Source organism: Rhinopithecus roxellana, chromosome 2 (assembly GCF_007565055.1).
Source record: "Rhinopithecus roxellana isolate Shanxi Qingling chromosome 2, ASM756505v1, whole genome shotgun sequence".
Taxonomy (NCBI): Eukaryota; Metazoa; Chordata; class Mammalia; order Primates; family Cercopithecidae; genus Rhinopithecus; species Rhinopithecus roxellana.
In genome coordinates, this window is record NC_044550.1 from 172,797,268 (window position 1) to 172,817,620 (window position 20,353).

Sequence of the window (20,353 nt, forward strand, 5' to 3'; positions counted from 1 at the left end):
GTCTTCTTCTGAGCCATCAAACTGTTCCAACCTCTACTTGTTACCCAGTTCCAAAGTTGCTTCCACATTTTTGAGTATCTTTTCAGCGTCGCCCCACTCTGTTGGTACCAATTTACTGTATTAGTCCATTTTCATGCTACTAATAAAGACATACTTGAGACCGGGAAGAAAAAGTGGTTTAGTGGACTTACAGTTTCACAAGGCTGGAGAGGCCTCACAATCATGGCAGAAGGCATGGAGGAGCAAGTCACGCGTTATGTGGATGGTGGCAGGCAAAGAGAGAGCTTGTGCAGGGAAGCTTCTCTTTGTAATACCATCAGATATTGTAAGACCTACTATCACAAGAACAGCATGACAAAGACCCGCCACCATGATTCAGTTACCTCCCCCTGGGTCCCTCTCATAACACGTGGGAATTGTGGGAGTTACAATTCAAGATGAAATTTTGGTAGGGACATAGCCAAACCATATCACTAAGTGTTGGTTGATTGGGGGCAATAATGAGAAAGGTCTAATGTATCCTTAACTGTGATATTTGCTTGCTTCTGCCAAGTGCCAGAGTAGGGGGGCTCACTTTAAAATTAATTCTTAGATTGAGGTTTTTAAGAACACAAACGTAGTATAAAGGACCCATTTCAAGGTCAATTTGTGTTTCCAAATTGTCAGAGAATAATTTTTTTTTTTTACCTCCTTCTATCTCTTGCCCAGGTCAAGACAGGCACATTTCCTGGCTCTGTCCTTCCATGAAGCTGAGTGGTTGCTGGGTAGACCTGATGCTGCAGGTGGTGCCCTTTGATTTTCTAGCTTTGTAACTGGGGGTCTTCTTCTGGTACCCTGTGTTGGCATGGCCTAGGCTCGGTGTGGAAGTCAAAACATACCTTGTGGTCATCAGAGTTCAACCTCAGAACTCTTCGGATTTCTGCTGTTCTTTGGCGACTGGGTTTTGGAGGAGGCTCTGTTTTCCTACTTTTTAGTGATGCATTTACAAAGATAACTGTTTTCGTTTCAGCATTTTTCACTTTCTGCTGGAGAGTTCTCCAGAGTACTGAGTCCTCTGTACTTCTAGAAAAGGAAATGCACATACGCGTTTGTAATCTCATATATTTCAGTAACACCTTAGGGTAGAATCAGTATTTGGGGATATTTTATTTTTTAATATATGAGATATTTACAGATTAGCACAATTACAACTAAATTTATTGTTCAGGTTTTTTTTTTTTTAAGTTTTGAATGTGTGGACTTTGTGAGGATCGAGCATGAGACCTGATGGTAGACACATCATTGCTCCTGAAGAATTATGATTATTACATGATCTGAGAACTCCTGCCACGCAATATTCTTCTCGACCTCTTTTCCCCTTCCACCCATTTCTTCAGTTCCTCCACTGTTACCTTCATCCTCATCATTCTCTTTACTCCTATACCTCAGTAAACTCAGAACTTTAACCTTTGCCATAACCCTGATGATGATCACAGTCAGACTCTTGTTGAATAGCAAATACTTACCTAAGCAACCTGCCGAGAAGCCTGCAGAGGTATCCCGTGGCACGTAAGGCCAGATGTGAGTTAAGAGTGACAATTACACTTTTAAAACTTGACTTTCAGAATACAACAGTTCCATCATTGATCAGTGTAATAACATACCTTGAAATAGGTGTGATCCCAATAGTGTACTTAATTTGGAACCAGGAGAACATCGTGAAGACTACTTGAGCTTAATAGGATCAGCTGCTGCAATGATGGTGATGTAGGTTCCTCTGTTTGTCATCTCCAAAACCATTGCTCCACCTATGCATGTGTCTGTTAATTCTTGCTTTTCTGGTTATTAGAATGAACAAAAGTGTTCCTTTGCTGCTCAATGATTGAAAATGTAAATATGGGAGGGCCTAGATCACTTGGCCTTTCTCAAAAACTCCATGAATTGCTTAATGTATATTTTTACTGGGTATGTGAAGATATTTGTCTTTTGCTTCTTTTTTTCTTTCTTTCTTTCTTATTTTACTGTGGAATGAGATGTTCTGAGCACTTTTAGAGTTCTTGATCCCATTTTACAAATGAGTAAACTGAGTCTCACGGAGGCTGATTTGCTCAGGGACATCTAAACTTGTAAGTGACAGACTTGAGATCTCAACCCAGGAGTATTTAACTCCAAGGCAAATAGATATTATGTCTTCAGTGTTAAAGACAGTACGTTAAATATCATCAAGTTTAGTTTGTGTATTATCTTGTATATTAATATAACATCAGAAATTTATTAAATTAACGGATGTTTTTGACCTAATTTTGATCAAACTAAATTTGATAAAACTTACAAGCCATTGGTATATTAAGAACTCTTACAACATTTGACATTGAGCACTTTCATTGCCATTAATGTGGTGCATTTGTTTCTTCCCCATGTTATCTTTAATAAAGTCCATTCGCTCATGTTTTCGGTTGGTCCTCCCACTCTAGTGTGACAGGTGCAAGAGCAGGTGGAGGAGTCCTTCTGACCCTTTTGTGGCTAGAGTGGCCTTCAGGGAATGAGGCCAAGGAGAAATCTGATGCGTTCTCCTTATACTGGTTGCAGTTTTTAAATGAGCTTTGTGTGTCCGATTTCAGGAATGCTTTTTTTAATCCAGTGTAATTTTTCATGCATTGTTACCCCTTTTGTGTCACTTTTTGCCACGGGGACAGATTCAGAGCTACTTCTGTAACGAAGCTACAGAAGCACATACCATTTTCTGATTATCTGCTCTAGGGAATGTTTTGGCAACAAATCCCTTTCCTCCATTCTTAGCCATTTGGAGTGAAATATGAGAAAAATAGCTTGTTCTCAACTAAAGCAATTACTGTTGTTAGCCCTGCACCTTCTTAGAGGTATTTTTTTTTAATAATTACTAACAGAAGTTAATTTCTGTATTACTGGCATTATCTAGTGGGACACAGCAGTAGTTCTTTGATCATGTAAAAATGATGACTTTTTCAAGAGAGATAATGTACTCATCAGATCTCATGTCAGGTCCCCATAAAATTCCTACATTTAAAACTTCAAAGAAGTATTAAGAAGTTTAGTTGTAACTTTGATAATCTGTAAACACTGCCTATATTTCAGTGATGCCTTAGAATAAAAATCAATATTTTCGTGTATTTTAAAGTTTTGCATCCAGTGGGAATTTGATTAATATTTTTGATAGCCATAAAGTGTATTTCACCATGTTATCTCTTTTACCTCTTTTATTTTTGTGTAAAATCTTCAAATGACAGTAAGTCAGAATAATAGACAAAATCTTAAAGAAGTTATTCCAGCTACTGTGAATTCCCATTAAGACTTTGGACTTATTAGTCTAGCATCTGTATAAACAGCCGATTGACAGATTCAGTAACTGAATAGGAAGAGTCAGTACCCTTCTTTATAACTCCAGAAGTAAGGGCTTCTAGTAGAATGACATTCACCCCCATACCTGGTTTTTAGTAGGAACATGCACTAGGATGCTAATGGTCCAATGAATCATATTAAATGAACCAACTGAGGATTCTGCAAAGCTTGATTACAGGCTCTTCTTAATTATTTGTCAGTTTATCATGTTAATATCTTCGGTTTTGGGGGAAGTACCCCTTGAGAATGTATTAGTTCATTAAAATAGGTGTTTGGATTAAATTTCATTACTCTATATCCTGTATTCCTCTACACATTTCCTTCATAGCAGTTACCACAGTCTAAATCACTTTTTAAAAATGGATTTATATGCTTGTTTTGCATTTCCTTCACCAGACTATAAGGTTGAAGATAGAGCTTGTTTCTTTCTTTTGCTGTTGTATCCCTGTTGCTCCAGACAGTGTCTGGCTCACATTGGCCCTCAATAGTCAGTGAACAGTAATCATGAATATTTAAAATGAATAGTGATACGTATCGAATACATGGACATTGATAACTATTGACTTCTCCATCAGCTCTTGTACTAGTGAATAAGGATATAAATATAAGACATTTTGTTTTTTCTACCCTCAGGATGTTTACATTGGAAGTAAAATAAGGAAAACGTTGTGATACATTATGGTAAGGGCAGTAAAAAGTCAGAAAACTTATTTTAATAGGATCAAGCTGGGGGAAAGTGGTACTTTACAGAAGGTCAAGTGGCAGTTTAGTTGGATGCATTGGTCCTGTTTTTATGTGAACACAGACATACAAAGACAGCCCTCCTACTACTTCTAGAGTCTATCATCTTAAAAGAGAGGCCAATTTCGGGATTAAAACAGTAAAAGCGCCAACATTTTTTGAGTGCTTGCCATGTGCCAGGCATGGTTTTAGGAACCTTGTGTTTATTATTGGAACTTAATCTCCACAACATTCAGAAAGATAGGACTATTATTATCCGTACTTATGAATAAAGGAAGCGGAGATACCAAGAGGTGAAGTGTTCAGGCTAGGTACTCATGGTCAGCATCTGAAGTCCTGTTCTCATCTATGTATTTACTGTGGTTGCCTCATCCCGTGGTTCCAGGGTTGAGATCTGGTGGATTTCCAAAGGCCTGACTTTTTTGTAAAGTGAACCAGGGTGGGATGGACTGAACTTCTTCCAAACCGTATTCAGCCCCCATAATTATATGTTGTGTGAACTGTATTGGATGCAAAATGGGATTGAAATTTCAGCAGAGATCTTCTGGGATGATCAAAAGACATCTGTTAAGACAGCTCTGGCTTTCTGGCTTTGCACTGGGGCTTAATGCCTTTTAATGTTTACTTCTTGATTGGGGACCCAGCCAGCTTGCAAATTCTATGATCCTACCTCTGGAATGTTTTTGTTGTTCTTTCTGCCACACATCTCCCTCTCGTGAACGTTTTGTTCAATACAAAATCCTCTTGACACCAGTACGTCTCATTAGCCCTGGACGGTTCAATTTATTTCTCTCAGGTGAGACGTACAAGTTATAGTAAACAATAGTCAGTTGACTTTTCAGTGGCTTTGCCTGACAGGTGTTTACATCTGTAAGTTACGAAGTGAGCGAATAAAAATCTGATAAATGAAACAAGTAAAACACAGTGGAAGAGTGCATTTATTTTATTGTATTGGATCTTAAAAGCATTCATTGAGTTGGGAGAAAGGGAAGACGCAGTTCATTCAAGGTGTAGGAAACCACATGTGCAAGGGAATGGGGGTGAGATTATACAACACATACAAGGACCTAGCAGTAGCTGGGCATCCCTAGAATGTTGAACATGCACAGAGACTAAAGAGGTAAGCAGTCTTTCCTTCCTTCCTTCCTTCCCTCCCTCCCTCCCTCCCTCCTTCCCTCCTTCTTTCCTTCCTTCCTTCCTTCTTTCTTTTTCTTTCTCCTTCCTGCCTGCCTGCCTGCCTTCCTTCCTGCTTTCCTTCCCTTCTTCCCTTCCTTCCCTTTCTTTCTTTCTCTCACTCTGTCACCCAGGCTAGAGTACAGTAGCACGATCTCAGCTCGCTGCAACCTCTGCCTCCCAGCTTCAAGCGATTCTCCTGCCTCGGCCTCCCAAGTAGCTGAGACTACAGGCATGGGCCACCACACCCAGCTAATTTTTTTTGTATTTTTGGTAGAGATGGGGTTTCACCATGTTGGTTAGGATGGTCTCGAACTCTTGACCTCAAATGATCCACCTGCTTTGGCCTCCCAAAGTGCTGGGATTACAGGTGTGAGCCACCACACCTGGCTGGCAGTGTGTATTTCTTAATAATAATGGTTTGATTTAAGCTAATGCATGCACAAAAAGGAAGTGTTTATAAATGGTTTTCTAGATGAACAGTCAAGATCTTTTTATTCTGGTATTGTGTGACTTCCTTTCCTTCCCTTTAATTAATCTAATTGCCTTTCTTTTCCTCCATTCGAGATACCACCTGGCAGTCTTTCCACCAGTGAAGTGGTGGCCACTTACGTATGCTCTTTTGAGCTAAGTATTACTAAATGGCTATACTTGAATGAACTGTTCATATCTGAAGATGTTTTCATGAGAAACAAGTAAAGTGCCTGTTGGGTTCTCATGTGGAATTTGAGACTGAAGGCCAATCTCACTGTCTCATTAGGATTTTGATTCTACGAAATAGTTCATGGTGGTTTTAAAGATCTTTCTTTTTTCTCCTGAACCCCTGCTAGCTAGGTGATGTGATGGTTGACATTGCAAGTAACATCATGTTGGCTGATGAGCGTGTCCTGTGGCTGGCGCAGAGGGAAGCTAAAGCCTGCAGTAGGATTGTGCAGTGTCTCCAGCGCATTGCGACCTACCGGCTAGCCGGTGGAGCTCATGTTTATTCAACAGTAAGTGTAACATTATCATAGACTCCTGGGAAAAAAAAGTGCATTTCACACAGCTCTCACCCAAAAAAGATGGGTCTCTTCTCTATTATGGGATGGATATCTTCTCTCACTGCTGATTATACAGAATTTCTGCCCTAAAACATTTTATGAGTTAATTTTGCTTTTGAGTAATGTTTTCTTGGGAACTGGAAAATACTTTCTTAATCTGCAATTTGAATGTTTATCACCATCTAATCCACTGAAACTGTTTCTGCAATAGAAAATAAGAACACTATTGTATTGCCCTGCTGGCACGTACCCATGGTCCATCTGAGCTAATACTCTGTTCTGGGCCCTGAAGGATGTTTTGAGAAAATGTCTGATTGTTTGCCCAGGTTTCAATCTCAGAAGAGAACTGGGATGCCCTCCAACATTTGTGAAGCTATTGGCATTTTCAGTCAATCCCACTCTTGGGGTAATGAGTTATTAATAAATAATGATCACTCAGTTACGTAGTATTCAACATTACTTATGCTAAATTGAACTGTTGTAAATTTCTTTATATACTGCTTACTTTTTCGTCCTAAAAAGGTGGTGAATACAGTAAATAATGTAATATTCTCTTTGATCTGGTCCTTGATTTTCATTTCCTAATTATTTTAGTGGGCTGACGTAGTGTAGAATATTTTACACTTCCTCCTGTGATTTTACACAGTTCAAGATTACTATTTTCCTGTTGATTTCTGAGACCTTTTTTGATGTTACCATGTTTTATTGCTCCCTTTGCTCAATTAAGTTTAGTTATTTTTTCTGAATAATAAATAAAATGGAGCCTCAGCATGGCTACTGTCTTTGTTTTTTATTGCTGTGTTTTTTTTTTTTAATGTTTATTTATTTATTTTTGGGGATGGGGTCTTGCTCTGTCACCCGGGCTGGAGGGCAGTGGTGGGATGTTGGCTCACTGCAGCCTCTGCCTCCTGTGTTCAAGCAGTTATCGTGCCTCAGCCTCCCAAGTAGCTGGGATTACAGGCGAGCACCACTATGTCTGGCTAATTTTTGTATTTTTAGTAGAGACAGGGTTTCATTATGTTGGCCAGGCTGATCTCGAACTCCTGACCTCAAGCTATCCACCTGCCTCGGCCTCCCGGAAATGCTGGGATTACAGGCGTGAGCCACCGCGCCCGGCTGGGTCACTGTGTTTGTAATGTAAGTCAGTGGAGTTTCCCTCTCAGATTCATGACCTCAATTTAGACTAGCTTGTGATATTTGTGTCCACCTCGGCCATTTAGATCCATTTTAAATCTCATCCTTTAACCATCCTTATTAATCAGCTGGAAGAACTTCCCCCCCTTTCTCTGAACTGCATTAGTTTTTCTGGGAACCCAAGGGTACAGTAAAGGTCATAGTAGGAATTTGCATACTGTCTCAACGTGTAAACAAAGTTCCAGGAGATGATACATCTACTTATAATAAGTAAAATGATATGGCTTCACAGGTGCCTCAAAATGACAGATTTCTTTCTTTCAGCCAAGGTTTCATGTGTTGGCCATGATGACTACTGCTTGTCAGAAGGTCTGGTGGTGGTTTACATGTGTCTTTGACTAGTAAAAAATTGGAATACACATTATTAACAAATAAGTTGAATTAAGACTTTTCACTGTGTTTACATTGTGAGGCAAAAACTAATACAAAGATTCTTTATGCTTGAAAAGTTTGGGAACCACTAATTATTTTCTGTCACATGCATAGGACTTGCCAAATTCTACTTCACTTTTTATATTTTTAAATTTGTATCTTATTTCCTAATAGATTGTAAGCATCGTGCACCACCAAAGTTTCATGCTTTAAAGAAAAAGACATCTATATGTAGTACTTAGAATGGTGCCTTGCCTGTGGAATAGGCATATACTTAATCATCCTTAAAGGAGGGAGATGCCATGTTGTCCCTAGAATTTACACTAAATCACTAAATCCTGTCACCCTGATGGATGTGAAGGTGTGGCTCCTTGTCACTTCTCACACCCACTCTGTCCTCCAGCCAGTGGGCCTAGTGGTTGTCTGTATCGACAAGTCATATGTTTTGGAGGTTCCCCTTGGTTCACTCTTATTCCTGAATTCCTTTACAACTCTAGGGCAGGTGCCATATTTTTCAGATGATTTTTCTGACCAACTTTTTTTTTTTTTTGGAGACTGAGTCTTCTCTGTTGCCCAAGCTGGAGTGCAGTGGCACAATCTCGGCTAACTGCAAACTCTGCCTCCCGACTTCAAGCAATTCTCTTCCCACAGCCTCCTGAGTAGCTAGGACTACAGGCGTGTGTCACTATGCCCAGCTACTTTTTTGTATTTTTAGTAGAGATGGAGTTTCACCATGTTGACAAGGCTAATTTGCCTTTTAAATCTGTTCATTTCCTACTATTTAAACTAACATCTCTCTTCCTTTTCTGAAGAAACAGCTTTGGAGAGAGTCTGTGTAAAGCTTTTATCGGTGAAACTTAATGCAAAGAGTTAATGATCTTCCTGTAAAAGGAAAAAGTGAATATGGCCAGATGTGTCGAGTGCTTTTCCCAAACTCTGATATTTAGCTCTCATCCTTCCTGTAAGATGAGCATTTAGAGGGTCCACTGATTTCTCTAGCTGACTTTTTTTTTTCAGGATGATTCCATTTTTAGCTTGTCGTTTCCTTCAAAGTGCTCCTTCAATTATTTTTAATTGACTTCTTAGACCTGATCTTCCGTACTTCATGACTTCTTCTTTTCCTCTTGTTTGGTCTCCTTTTCATTTTAGGACATCCTTTTCATTCCAAGGTCTTTCTTTTTTTTTTTTCCCTGCCAGTTACCTACACAGTGATTTTGTTTAGGAAGAACCTGGGGTTTCTGGTTTGGCTAATGCATAGTGTTTTGTGTTTGAAAAGTCTTTGAAAGTGTTTTTCCTTTGTGCTATAAATCGTTCATAACTCCTGTTTGATTGACTTTTGAAGTATTCACCCAATATTGCTCTGGAAGCTTATGTCATCAAGGCTACTGGCTTCACGGGGATGACCTGTACCGTGTTCCAGAAAGTGGCAGCCTCTGATCGTACAGGACTTTCAGATTATGGGAGGCGGGATCCAGACGGAAACTTAGATAAGCAGCTGAGCTTTAAGTGCAATGTTTCAAATACATTTTCGAGTCTGGCACTAAAGGTATGTTACATTCTGCAATCATTTAAGACTGTTTACAGTTAAAGTAGAGTGCTCCGAATGTTCTGCTTTGCAAAATAACCTTATTAGAAGTTTTTTTTTGCAGGGAGGTAGGTATTATTGCTTTTTCTATTATTTTAAAGAAAACTCTAACCAGGAAGAGCTGCATTACGACTTTCATGGGCCCTAGGGATTTTGGCCTTTGATTCCCTCTCTCCACATAAAAATATCAAAAATTACATTTTGTAACTGCAGTGGTACAAATGCAAAGATCCTATTACATATTCAAATATTTTATGCAACTTATAAGTTCATTTTTTTTTTTTTTTTTTTTTTGCTCCTGATTTTAAGACAACAATATGTTTTCATGGGCCCCTAAAAGTATTATGGACCTTTGGTCCTGTGCCTGCCAAGCCTAGGGGAGAAGTCAACCCCGAGGCCAGGCGTTTAATCAGGCAAGCTGTGTATCAGAGTTTTTGGCAGAAAATACAAATATGTCATATATCTTTTAAAAAAAGTTTCATTGAAGCAAGCAAAATGAAAGCATTTTTACTGATTTTTAAAATTAGGGGTTTAGATATATTTGATTACACCATATTGAAGCAAATAGAGGAGGCACAACTCCAGCATCCTAATGGAAGCTAATTTTTTTCACTTACCTTTCTGTGGGCATGTGTAATTGTATTCTCTGGGGTTTTCAATCTGGTACCTTATTTCTGTCTTGTCCCTGAATAATATCACAAACAATATTCCAGTCATTTTAATGGCTGCATAATAACTGATCCAACAGGTGTCAGGTATTCCGGTTTAGTGTGAAGCACCAGGAGGGCTGAGGAAGCACTCAGCTATTTGCTAAATAGTAAGGAAGTATTTCAATATTTTACTAAGTGGCATCGTTGTACTGATACACGTTAGCCGAATGTCAGCCCTAGGCAGACCAATCTGTGTGAGAAAGGTGAATTTTTAAGGGACAGCCTAGAGACAGAATGAATGAATGAACAAATTAGTGTATTTTTGTATACTTTTTCTTGGTGACCACCATTAAAGAGAGCCAATTTGCTAAATTTAGAAAATCCCAACTGCCCAAGAAAATCTCAACTAGGTCAAAGTGTCTGATAATAATATATTTACTTGATACCCTATACTCAGAGGAAAATTGGCAAGATTTGCCTGTTAATATTGGTGCTAAGGGAGTATTTGATGCACTGTGCCACACTCCTTTGGACCTGCTTAGCTTTCCTTATTGTGTCTTATATTAGGAAAAACAAAACAAAACAAAAACCACAAACATACTATGAAAGCCTTGGAAACAGCAACACAGAGAAGCCCATGAGAGAAAGGTGTGTTTTTTGAGGAATACTTAAAATTGATGAACACTTCTGTCTTAGACGATCACAGTTGATAGAAAGGGATTAAAAATGATGAAACCCTACGTTGCATCAATTTCACAACGTACCCCTCTGGGTAAGGAGAGTTTCTACTTGCTAAAGTAGAAAGCTTTAGATGGACACTCAGATTTGTCAATTTCATGCTATTCTATCCTTTTAAGATCATCCTGTAGCCAGAGAGCAAGGACACATTACATTATTCATGCTTCTTAAGTGGACACGATTAAACTGAATGAAAAAGGAACACATCCCTCATGACACAAAATTAGTTAAAAATTCTAATATTAGTGGCATAAAACATGCTTAAGCTTTAGCACTTGAACAGAAAACTCTCTTTACATTTTACATTTTATACTAGGGCAATTTTTGCTTTTTCTTTGCATCTTTTTTTTTTTTTTAAATCCCTTGACTATACTAACTAGAAAACCTGAACATCCAAAAACTGATTGCACTGCCTTTAAATGGGGGCATATGCTGGTATGTGAAGTTAAACCTGTAAAGAGGCAGTCATTACTTAGCAGTAGGTGCCTCCTTTATTTGCTTCCTGCATATTTCAGAATCTCTGTCCTTCCTGCTATACTCCCTCCTCAGCCTGCTTTGGACTTCCATCCTGTATTGCCCAAACCATGGTAACTTCCTAGTTAGTCTCTGTCTCTAGGCTGTCCCTTAAAAATTCACCTTTCTCACACAGATTGGTCTGCCTAGGGCTGACATTCGGCTAACGTGTATCAGTACAACGATGCCACTTAGTAAAATATTGAAATACTTCCTTACTATTTAGCAAATAGCTGAGTGCTTCCTCAGCCCTCCTGGTGCTTCTGTTGGGACCACCACCCAGACCTCTCTTTTCACCATTTCACACTTGAAGGCCTGATGCCTGCAGAATGGGAGGCCTCTGGGAGCCTTCCCTTCTGTGCAGGCTGTTCTGATTGTCAATGCCTGTGCCATTTCAGGTTGTTGTGAGCATTCTACCTAGATCCTCCCCAAATGGAAATTAACCTTGTACACCCCTTCATAAATGTCTCATGTCTCTCCAGAGTCTGTTGAGTATCTTTATCATTTGACATCTTCCCTCTCTCCCCACAGTACTTCCCACCTCTACCTTTTATCCAGCAATAGCAAACTTTCCTTGGTTCCTCTCCCTACCACCTGTTCATTCACAAGGCTTGTGCTAATTCTCCTACTGGAATCCCTACTCCTCCCCTCCCTTCCCAGCTCCTTGGTGATAACACCCAGCAGAAATGTCACTCCAAGACATTTTGCCTAATCTCATCCAGTTCTCCACTCCCACCCACCCTTGTCTCCTTTATTTTTCTTCCTCGTTTTTCCCATAATGCCTTGTTCATCTCTCATTACCTGTCATAGGTGGGAACCTGGGGACCAAGATGGGTTTATTGGTTGCCTGAGGGTAGGCCTAGTGCTGGAGTCATCAGTGACTTCATACCTGCCTTCAGTTGGTCACCAGTTGGTGACAGAGTTGCCAACTTGCCTCTTACTGACAGCATCAATCAAATCTCTTCCAATTTTTTTCTCAATGAAATGTTTTCTTTCACTGTGGTTACCATAATTCAGATATGTTAGCATCACCAAATGGTACCTGTTTTCAGTAAACTACTTTACTTTTACTGAGGGCTTTGGAAATTAGCTGGTGTTTTGAGTTCAGCTGTATTGTAGCCACAAAGGAGAAATAATTAGTTCTTTATACTTTACCTGACTAGAATTTAGAAATCAGTTTTTCTTTACACATCCCAGACATCTAGAGCTTCAGTCCAGCTGAAGTCTCTTGAATTTTTCAGGCTAGTCTTTATGCATCTTCCTGCTTCCTGCCTTCATTTTTGCCCTTTTCCAATCCGTCCCCGCTTGGTGAAATTCCTGCTACTCTCCCTCTAAAACTGCCTTTGGATTCTTCCTTCTCTTCTTCAGACAGAATTAACCATTGCTTGTTAATCCCATTGTGCTTTGTTCATTCTTCAGAATAATTATACGGTGATACAGTGGTGGGGCGAGCTGCAGTGAGAGGCCATGTGATACGATGACTAAGACTGTGGTCTCTCTGCAGCCAGTCTGGGTTCAGGTTCTCTCCCCAACTTAACAGCTGTGCAAACATGGGCAACTACCTTAACCTTTCTGAATGTCAGTTTCTGGGCTGTTATGCAGATCATGAAATGATACTTAATTCGAAGGGTTGTTGAGAGGGTTAAATGAGGTAGATAAGTAGACATTCACCGCAGTGCCTGGCACAGAGTAAGCACTCAGTAAGTATTAGCTCTTATTGTTTTGTTGCTGTTGTTACCTCTCCTTTGTTAGACTATGAATTTTGGGGGACAGGGACCACAGCTTATTTATTACATTGTATGTCTTCAGGCTCTGCATAGTTCCAAGCCCAGAGTAACTAAACATTCAATAAATGTCGAATAAAATTAACAGCCAAACTTAATTAGCAAAGAAAGTCAGTTAAAAAAATTAATTCTAAAGTCAAATGTAATTGCTATTAATCTTCAGCAGTGAGAAAATCAAAAGGTGGTATGCAGTTAATAATTATACACAAGAAAATAATTAGGATATGTTATAGTATCTGAAGTCAAGTAAGTGGTCAAGAAAACATAAATAAATTAGTATTTTATTGTTTTGAATCAGATGTTTCTTTGGCTCATTCTGATTTTCATGTAATGAAAATTCTGTAGATTTTAACCCATATTCATGTAAATTCTGTAAATTCATGTAAATTCTGTAGATTTTAACCCATAAAGATTTCTGAAAATTTTATTAACTACATAGTGGAGGAAGTCCAGATTTTTTGATAAGGAAAGATGTTAAAATCTAGTGAAAGGATTTGAATTAACCTCCATTACGCTTACCATTTTCCTTTTAGCTTAATGTCATTGTAAATAATGAAATAGATGAATTTAGCAAAAAAAAAAAAAAAAAAAAGCAGCTGTGTGGTGACAGTCATTTCATGTGTGTTCATATTTCATCAATTTTTAGTGTTAAAATGAACCCTGAAACTGAATGGTAGAAGTCGAAACATGATGACGTTCTAGATTATTCTTAGCAATTTAGTTAAGGCATTTCCTCTCCCCCAGTCCCCAGATAACCATCTTCCACGGTGCTGCAGTAACAGTGGTAAAAATATACCACCAACAGTTCCCTAGAGTTCCCTAGTCTTTTGTGCTTGTCATGGCTGTGATCCCATCTGGTCTTCACAACCATTTGTTAGAAAGAGCATTAGCTGTGTTTTACAGACTCAGGTTAAACAAAATTGTGCAGTGTTAACCAGCTGCTAAATGGTGAGGCTGGAACCCAAATCCTTTCTTCTTTCAGATCCCATGTTATCTCCATGGTATATGATTTTTCAATAATAAATATTGGAAACCGAAAACTTGTTTTTCCCAAAGGATCTTAAGAGGGATTTTTCTACTTTATTACCTCTCATTCATGTGTTTGTTATCTGTTTCCCTTGCTGTAATCCATATATTTTAAAATAAATATATGGTTAAATGAACTTACAAACTTTGTGCTCGCCACCCGCAGGCCAGGTGGAAGAAGGTATAATCATGATAAATGCACCAAATTAATTAAGTGTTTTGCAGTGACCAGTAGATTTACAACCTTTCTGTAAATACTGATCAACATTTCTTTTAAAGAAATTAAATACACAAGTATACCATTGTTACTATAAAAATCTAAACATTATTGATACGGCTGAAGTTTGCCTTATCGGCACCCCTAGGCCACTCTACATCCCAGGGAACCTGTAGTTATTTAGTAATGTTTGTATTGGACTTGGAAGGATATTTTAGAAGCCTTAAATATGTAACAACCATAACAACCATGAGTATATAGCTCTGGTCACCCAGTAATATGTCCATACTCCTGGTATTTTTCTGTACATGTTTTTTTTTTAATTGGTTTTACATATTTAAACCTGTGTAGGAGACCTTTTTTAACTTCTAGAAAGTATAGATGTTATTCCCTATTTTGACTTCCTTTTAAAAAATTTAAATGACTTCTTTTAAATCAGTTTGATTTATCATTATTAATACTTCCCCAAAGAGCTACACTTTGTTTTCAAGTCATTTTGTGTGTATAACAATATTATTTTATGAATTTTATAATATTTGAATTTTAATAAATGTGCATTATGCAATACTTTATCAGGACTTTGAACTTTTAACTAATCTATTTTCTCTCTTTGCCTGTGTCATTATGTACTTAGGAGAAATCTGTGTACTAAATAGAAATCTAGATTAGTGAATAAATTTATAATAAACTTTTTTTCACTTTAGATTATATTTGTGAGTGAGAATAGTGGGAACCTTTTCATGCATTTTCTCAAACATTTCTACTAAATATTTTCTTGGCATCTTCAATTTAAAAGTAATATTCAGACTTCTAAAATACATTGAAAAGATATTTATGGGTATCTGCTGTGATCTAACATTGTTAATTCTAAAGTCAATCATTTGGTTAAGTAGAATTGTTTTTAAAATAAACATGTCATACAGACATTGTTCATTTCATAAACAGCTATTTTGATCAAATGCAAGTGCTAGGAACTGTTAACATAGAGGTTTCAAAGAGTGAATGAGATTGACTGTACCCCAAATCCTCATACTCTAGTTCAAGGAGCAGACAGTGAGCCACACCACGGGACTCCAAGTGTGCATTATGACTAACGTGTGCAGAGTATTGTGGGAGTCCAGAAGAGGGAGCAGCTAATCTGCAGACGCAGTATGCTGAGGAGATGTAATTAACTGTCCAAAAAAGCCTTATTTCAAGGACTCTGTATAAAGTCTTCCCCCTGGCTGCCCACCTTTTTCATTCTAATCCACTTTCCATTACACCAATTTAAAAGTTTGTGAGACAAAAGAATAGCGGAGCGTTTCAGGTAGAGATGCTGGTCTGTGCAGCGAGCATGGTGGCATAAAAAGAATATAGGATAACTTAAATCGATAACCCAGTTTAGCTGTATTTTAGGTTGTGCTATAGGAGTGTTCAGGGGATACATCTGAGCAATAGATTTTCATCAAATTATATGGTAAACTTAGGATTTGGGCTTAGTATTATTTAAACATTGCAGAACCAAGGTGTTATTTAAACTGGAATAACATGATTTGTTTCTTAAGGGGAAATTCTGGTGAATATGGAATTGGAAGAAGAGAGATTAGAGGCCAAGAGAAAGTTTGTGTAATAAATTCGTCAACTATGGAATGTTTTTAGATGGTTAATTGTTCACTTCTTTGGTATATAGATTTTTTTTACTGAATGCTGAATAATTTATTATTTAAAAATCCTCAATAAAGAAATCTGAAAAACATTCAGTCATCAGTAAGCATTTTCGGTTGTTCCTATGTGTTACTATTTTTTTTTCTAAATGTGTTTCCTAGTCTCAAGGAAATTTCTGCTAAGTGTACTGAATCTAAACCTCTATTATGTTTGTATAATTTCATTCTTTTGTTGTATGACAGTTTGAATTAATCATAAATCACCTTAAAGTTCCATAAGCCCAAATTAATTATACTCACATTTGTGATATGCTACATTTGTGCTTCTTTATCATATTTTATCATTGTAAAATTGATACAGCGTGATCGAGATTCTTGATCTGTTTAATGCTATCTACTTCAACATAGTATCATGGAAAAATTAACTTTGTAATTTGAAACACTTTTCTTGTTTACTTATTTAACTCTTTAGAGTTTACATTTTTATTTTATACTTCTTTTAATCTATGTTGTTATGTGGTGTTGACATTTCACTTGACTGATGATTTTTTTAACTATTAAATTTTGTATATACAATAAAAAAATGAAGCCAACCTAATTAGAACACTTTTGTAACTATCTGACATATTTTTTTCTGGTTTATATGTACTAATGTAGTGAGTATATATATATATATATATATATATATATATATATATATATTTTTTTTTTTTTTTTTTCCAGAATACTATTGTGGAGGCTTCTATTCAGCTTCCTCCTTCCCTTTTCTCACCAAAGCAAAAAAGAGAACTCAGACCAACTGATGACTCTCTTTACAAGCTTCAACTCATTGCATTCCGCAATGGAAAGCTTTTTCCAGCCACTGGAAATTCAACAAATTTGGCTGATGACGGAAAACGACGCACTGTAGTTACCCCTGTGATTCTCACCAAAATAGGTTTGTATGTGGCATATGTTCTCCTGTAGTAGTGGACAATAAGGCCTTACAGTTGACTGTTCCTAAAAATGCTTATTTTAGTGTTTTCTCGTTTTAATGAGTCAGTAGCGAAAAAAGATCTTGCGGAGTACCCATTACTGTTTAAGTTGACATTTATAATTGTTTATGAAGTTTGTTTCAGAAATACTTTTATTTTCCATTTTCTCCAGATGGTGTGAATGTAGATACCCACCACATCCCTGTTAATGTGACGCTGCGTCGAATTGCACACGGAGCAGATGCTGTTGCAGCCCGGTGGGATTTCGATTTGCTGAACGGACAAGGAGGCTGGAAGTCAGATGGGTGCCATATTCTCTATTCAGATGAAAATATCACTACAATTCAGTGCTACTCCCTTAGTAACTATGCAGTTTTAATGGTATGGCAGTTGTTAACTTTTTATGCATAAACACTATTCTAAATTTTTCCTATGCATAGTTAAGTTCAAATGAAGTGTTTTTTTTTTTTTTATTTTTAACATAATTTGCTTCCTTTGATTATATGAGATGATATGTGTTCTAATTCTGATTTTAAAGGGAAATTAAGTTACTACCAAGTGAAATGTATGGGATTGAATTTGGTATATAGGAATTTTAAATCAACTTTATAAGTCAATCAGTTCAGCTAGTCTTTGACCTTAAAACTTGGAGAGACTGTTTATACGGTCAGATTCCCTCTGCCCAGAAGGAGTGATTTCTTTTGCCGAAGGATACACAGTGAGTAGTGAAAGAACATTTTCCTACTTTGCAATCTAGCACTGTTTCCCGCTACATGCTGTAGTTGTTAGACTCTCTTTGAATTTAGAATTAATCATGATAATTTCATTTTTGTCATTGCAAGTGACAGTATCGACACAAAGAATATCTTTTCAGTTTTAGTGCCAATCAGTCTAGTGTTGTTTTCTGTTATTTGCCATTGTTAACGCTTATTACAGGTTGAGTCTTACCTCTTTTTGAAATGCTTGGGACCAAAAATGTCTTGGATTTTGGATTTTTTCCGATTTTGGAATATTTGCATTACACTTACCAGTTCACCATTCGTAATTCCAAAATCTGAAATCCTCCAAGGAGCACTTTCTTTGAAAAGTTGTAGATTTTGGAACATTTTAGATTTAGGATTCTTGGGTTAGGGATACTCAACCTGTAATTTTTTGGGAGTAAAATAACAATTATTAATGTACAAGAGCAAGTGTTTTTCTTAATGAGGTCTTTAAATGAATCTGACTCCTGAGCAGATAATTATGAAATAAACCATGCTAGTTCTTATTTTATATTGTAATTACTATAAATACTGACATCATGGAGTATATTTAGAGTATAGTGGAAGGAATTACTAATGCGTGTGAAAGACATTTCCCAGGAATGGTTTGAGGTTACTCTGGGTATGAGAAACTACTACGTTATTTCTGATTCCAGCTGTAAATCTGTTTTCTAGAAAATGTTTTATCAAAGTGCTAAATACCTTGAAACATGATATATTTTACATTTCATGAATTTTTCTTTCTTTGAAAAAATAGCATTTAGCACTAGAAATGATCTTGAAGTAAGCGTGGATTATAAATAATTTTCTTTGGCTCTTGTTTTTTGTTTTGTTTTTGTTTTTGTTTTTTCACTTCAACTTATACCTTACCTGGTACACTGGTCAAGCAAGCAGGAAGGTGAATAGATTATTTATCAGGGTAGAGGGATTATCTTTTCAGTGACATAATTGAGCGTTTTATACAAGTGTAATCAACATACTTAAACATATATGTTATCTGGCCCAGCTGACAGTGGGTGAATTCTACGCTGGTTAGACTTGGCTATATTTGTATAGGCCCTTTATTCAATTGGGATTAACTTTAGTGTTGACAGTTTATGATTCTGATTCTCTTTCTAAATGGAAGATGTCTTGATTTCTGTAAGCCTGAGTCTGGTTTCTGTAAGTTCACATTTTATTATTGTGTAGTCACCTTTTATTTATTTTATATTTTTTTTGGGACAGAGTCTCACTCCAGTTGCCCAGGCTGGAGTACAGTGGTGCAGTCTCGCCTCACTGAAGCCTCTACCTCCCAGGTCAGGAGACTCTCTTACCTCAGCCTCTTGAGTAACTGGGATTACAGGCATGCACCATGTACCCGGCTAATTTTTGTATTTTTAGTAGAGACAGGGTTTCACCATGTTGCCCAGGCTGCTCTTGATCTCCTGGACTCAAGTGATTTGCCTGCCTCAAGCTCACAAAATGCTGGGATTATAGGCATGAACCACTGCCACCTCTGGAATTAAAGCATGAAGCGTTAAAGTATGTGGTGTTTTCTCTTCCATTTTGAAAGTATTTTCTCATTCAGATTTTGAGTATAAAATAAACTGTGATGTACTGAGGAGAAATAATATTCAACGTTGTCAGAAATTTATGTAATAGTTAAGAAAAAATTGAGCAAAATAAATGAAACACAAAACATACACAAAAATGCATTTTATAAGCCTTCGCTATAATATTGCACCTTGTGAAACTTTTATTTTTATTTAATCTAATACCAGTTTAAAGCATCTATTTTTGAACTTCCTAGCTGTTCTTCTAAACTATTTAAATTAGTATAATCCTTTTTCTGGAAGGAATAAGCTATTCCTTTATCTTTCAGACTTTTAATCTCTTAAAAAATGTAATACACAATTCTTTAAAGCTAAAATACGGTAGTACTAAGATTTTTTTTCTATTTATTTTCAAAGACTTTTTCCTTTTCTTAAATGTAACTGTGCCATCTAGGGGCAGCAAAGAAAAATGTATTTGAAATTGTTGACAAAATTAAAGTTACTGCATGGGAGTTAGTTGCTAATAAAACATAAGGAAAAAGTTAATGAAATTATACACACTTTTAAGTAGTTAAAGTTACGTTTAGGATTGAAGAAATAGCTTTTAGAAATTAGAAAGCAAATTAGAAAGCATTATCTTTTTTCCTTATATTAAGCTTTTAAAAATTGATAAAATCCTATTTTTCTTGGATACCATCTTAATATATCATTTTATATGGTAAGTCTAAATTCCTGTCTTGGGATATAGTCCATAAAACTTTCCTTTATCTAATTTTAAGAGTTTTGAATTTTTAAAAAATGAGACATAAATAATATACTTGTTCATAAGTCTGAGTTTACTAAGGTCTCACTGGGAGCCAGAAAAATAAATTAAGCGGAAATTAGGTTTGCTTGAATGATATGATCTGAAATAGCCATATGGGGCAGGAAGAGTCACAGGAGCTGGTGTCTGTAGGAAAAAACAAAGAAAACTGAATAGAAAGTAGGGTAATGATTAGATGTAGTACTTAATACTTTAATCACTAGTGGTGAAGATAAGGTAATGTATATACA

At 36.9% G+C, this 20,353-nt stretch overlaps 1 protein-coding gene across 2 annotated transcripts in view; it reads left to right on the forward strand.

Moving 5' to 3' along the window:
- The window catches only part of ADGRA3 (adhesion G protein-coupled receptor A3), a 130,359-nt gene that overhangs the window by 87,101 nt on the left and 22,905 nt on the right, over positions 1-20,353 (forward strand). For both annotated transcript variants that reach the window (XM_010377214.2, XM_030924268.1), the window contains 4 exons: positions 6,102-6,263; positions 9,220-9,423; positions 16,757-16,970; positions 17,180-17,388. In XM_010377214.2, coding sequence (XP_010375516.2) covers positions 6,102-6,263; positions 9,220-9,423; positions 16,757-16,970; positions 17,180-17,388 — 789 coding nt within the window. The remainder of the gene's footprint in view (positions 1-6,101; positions 6,264-9,219; positions 9,424-16,756; positions 16,971-17,179; positions 17,389-20,353) is intronic.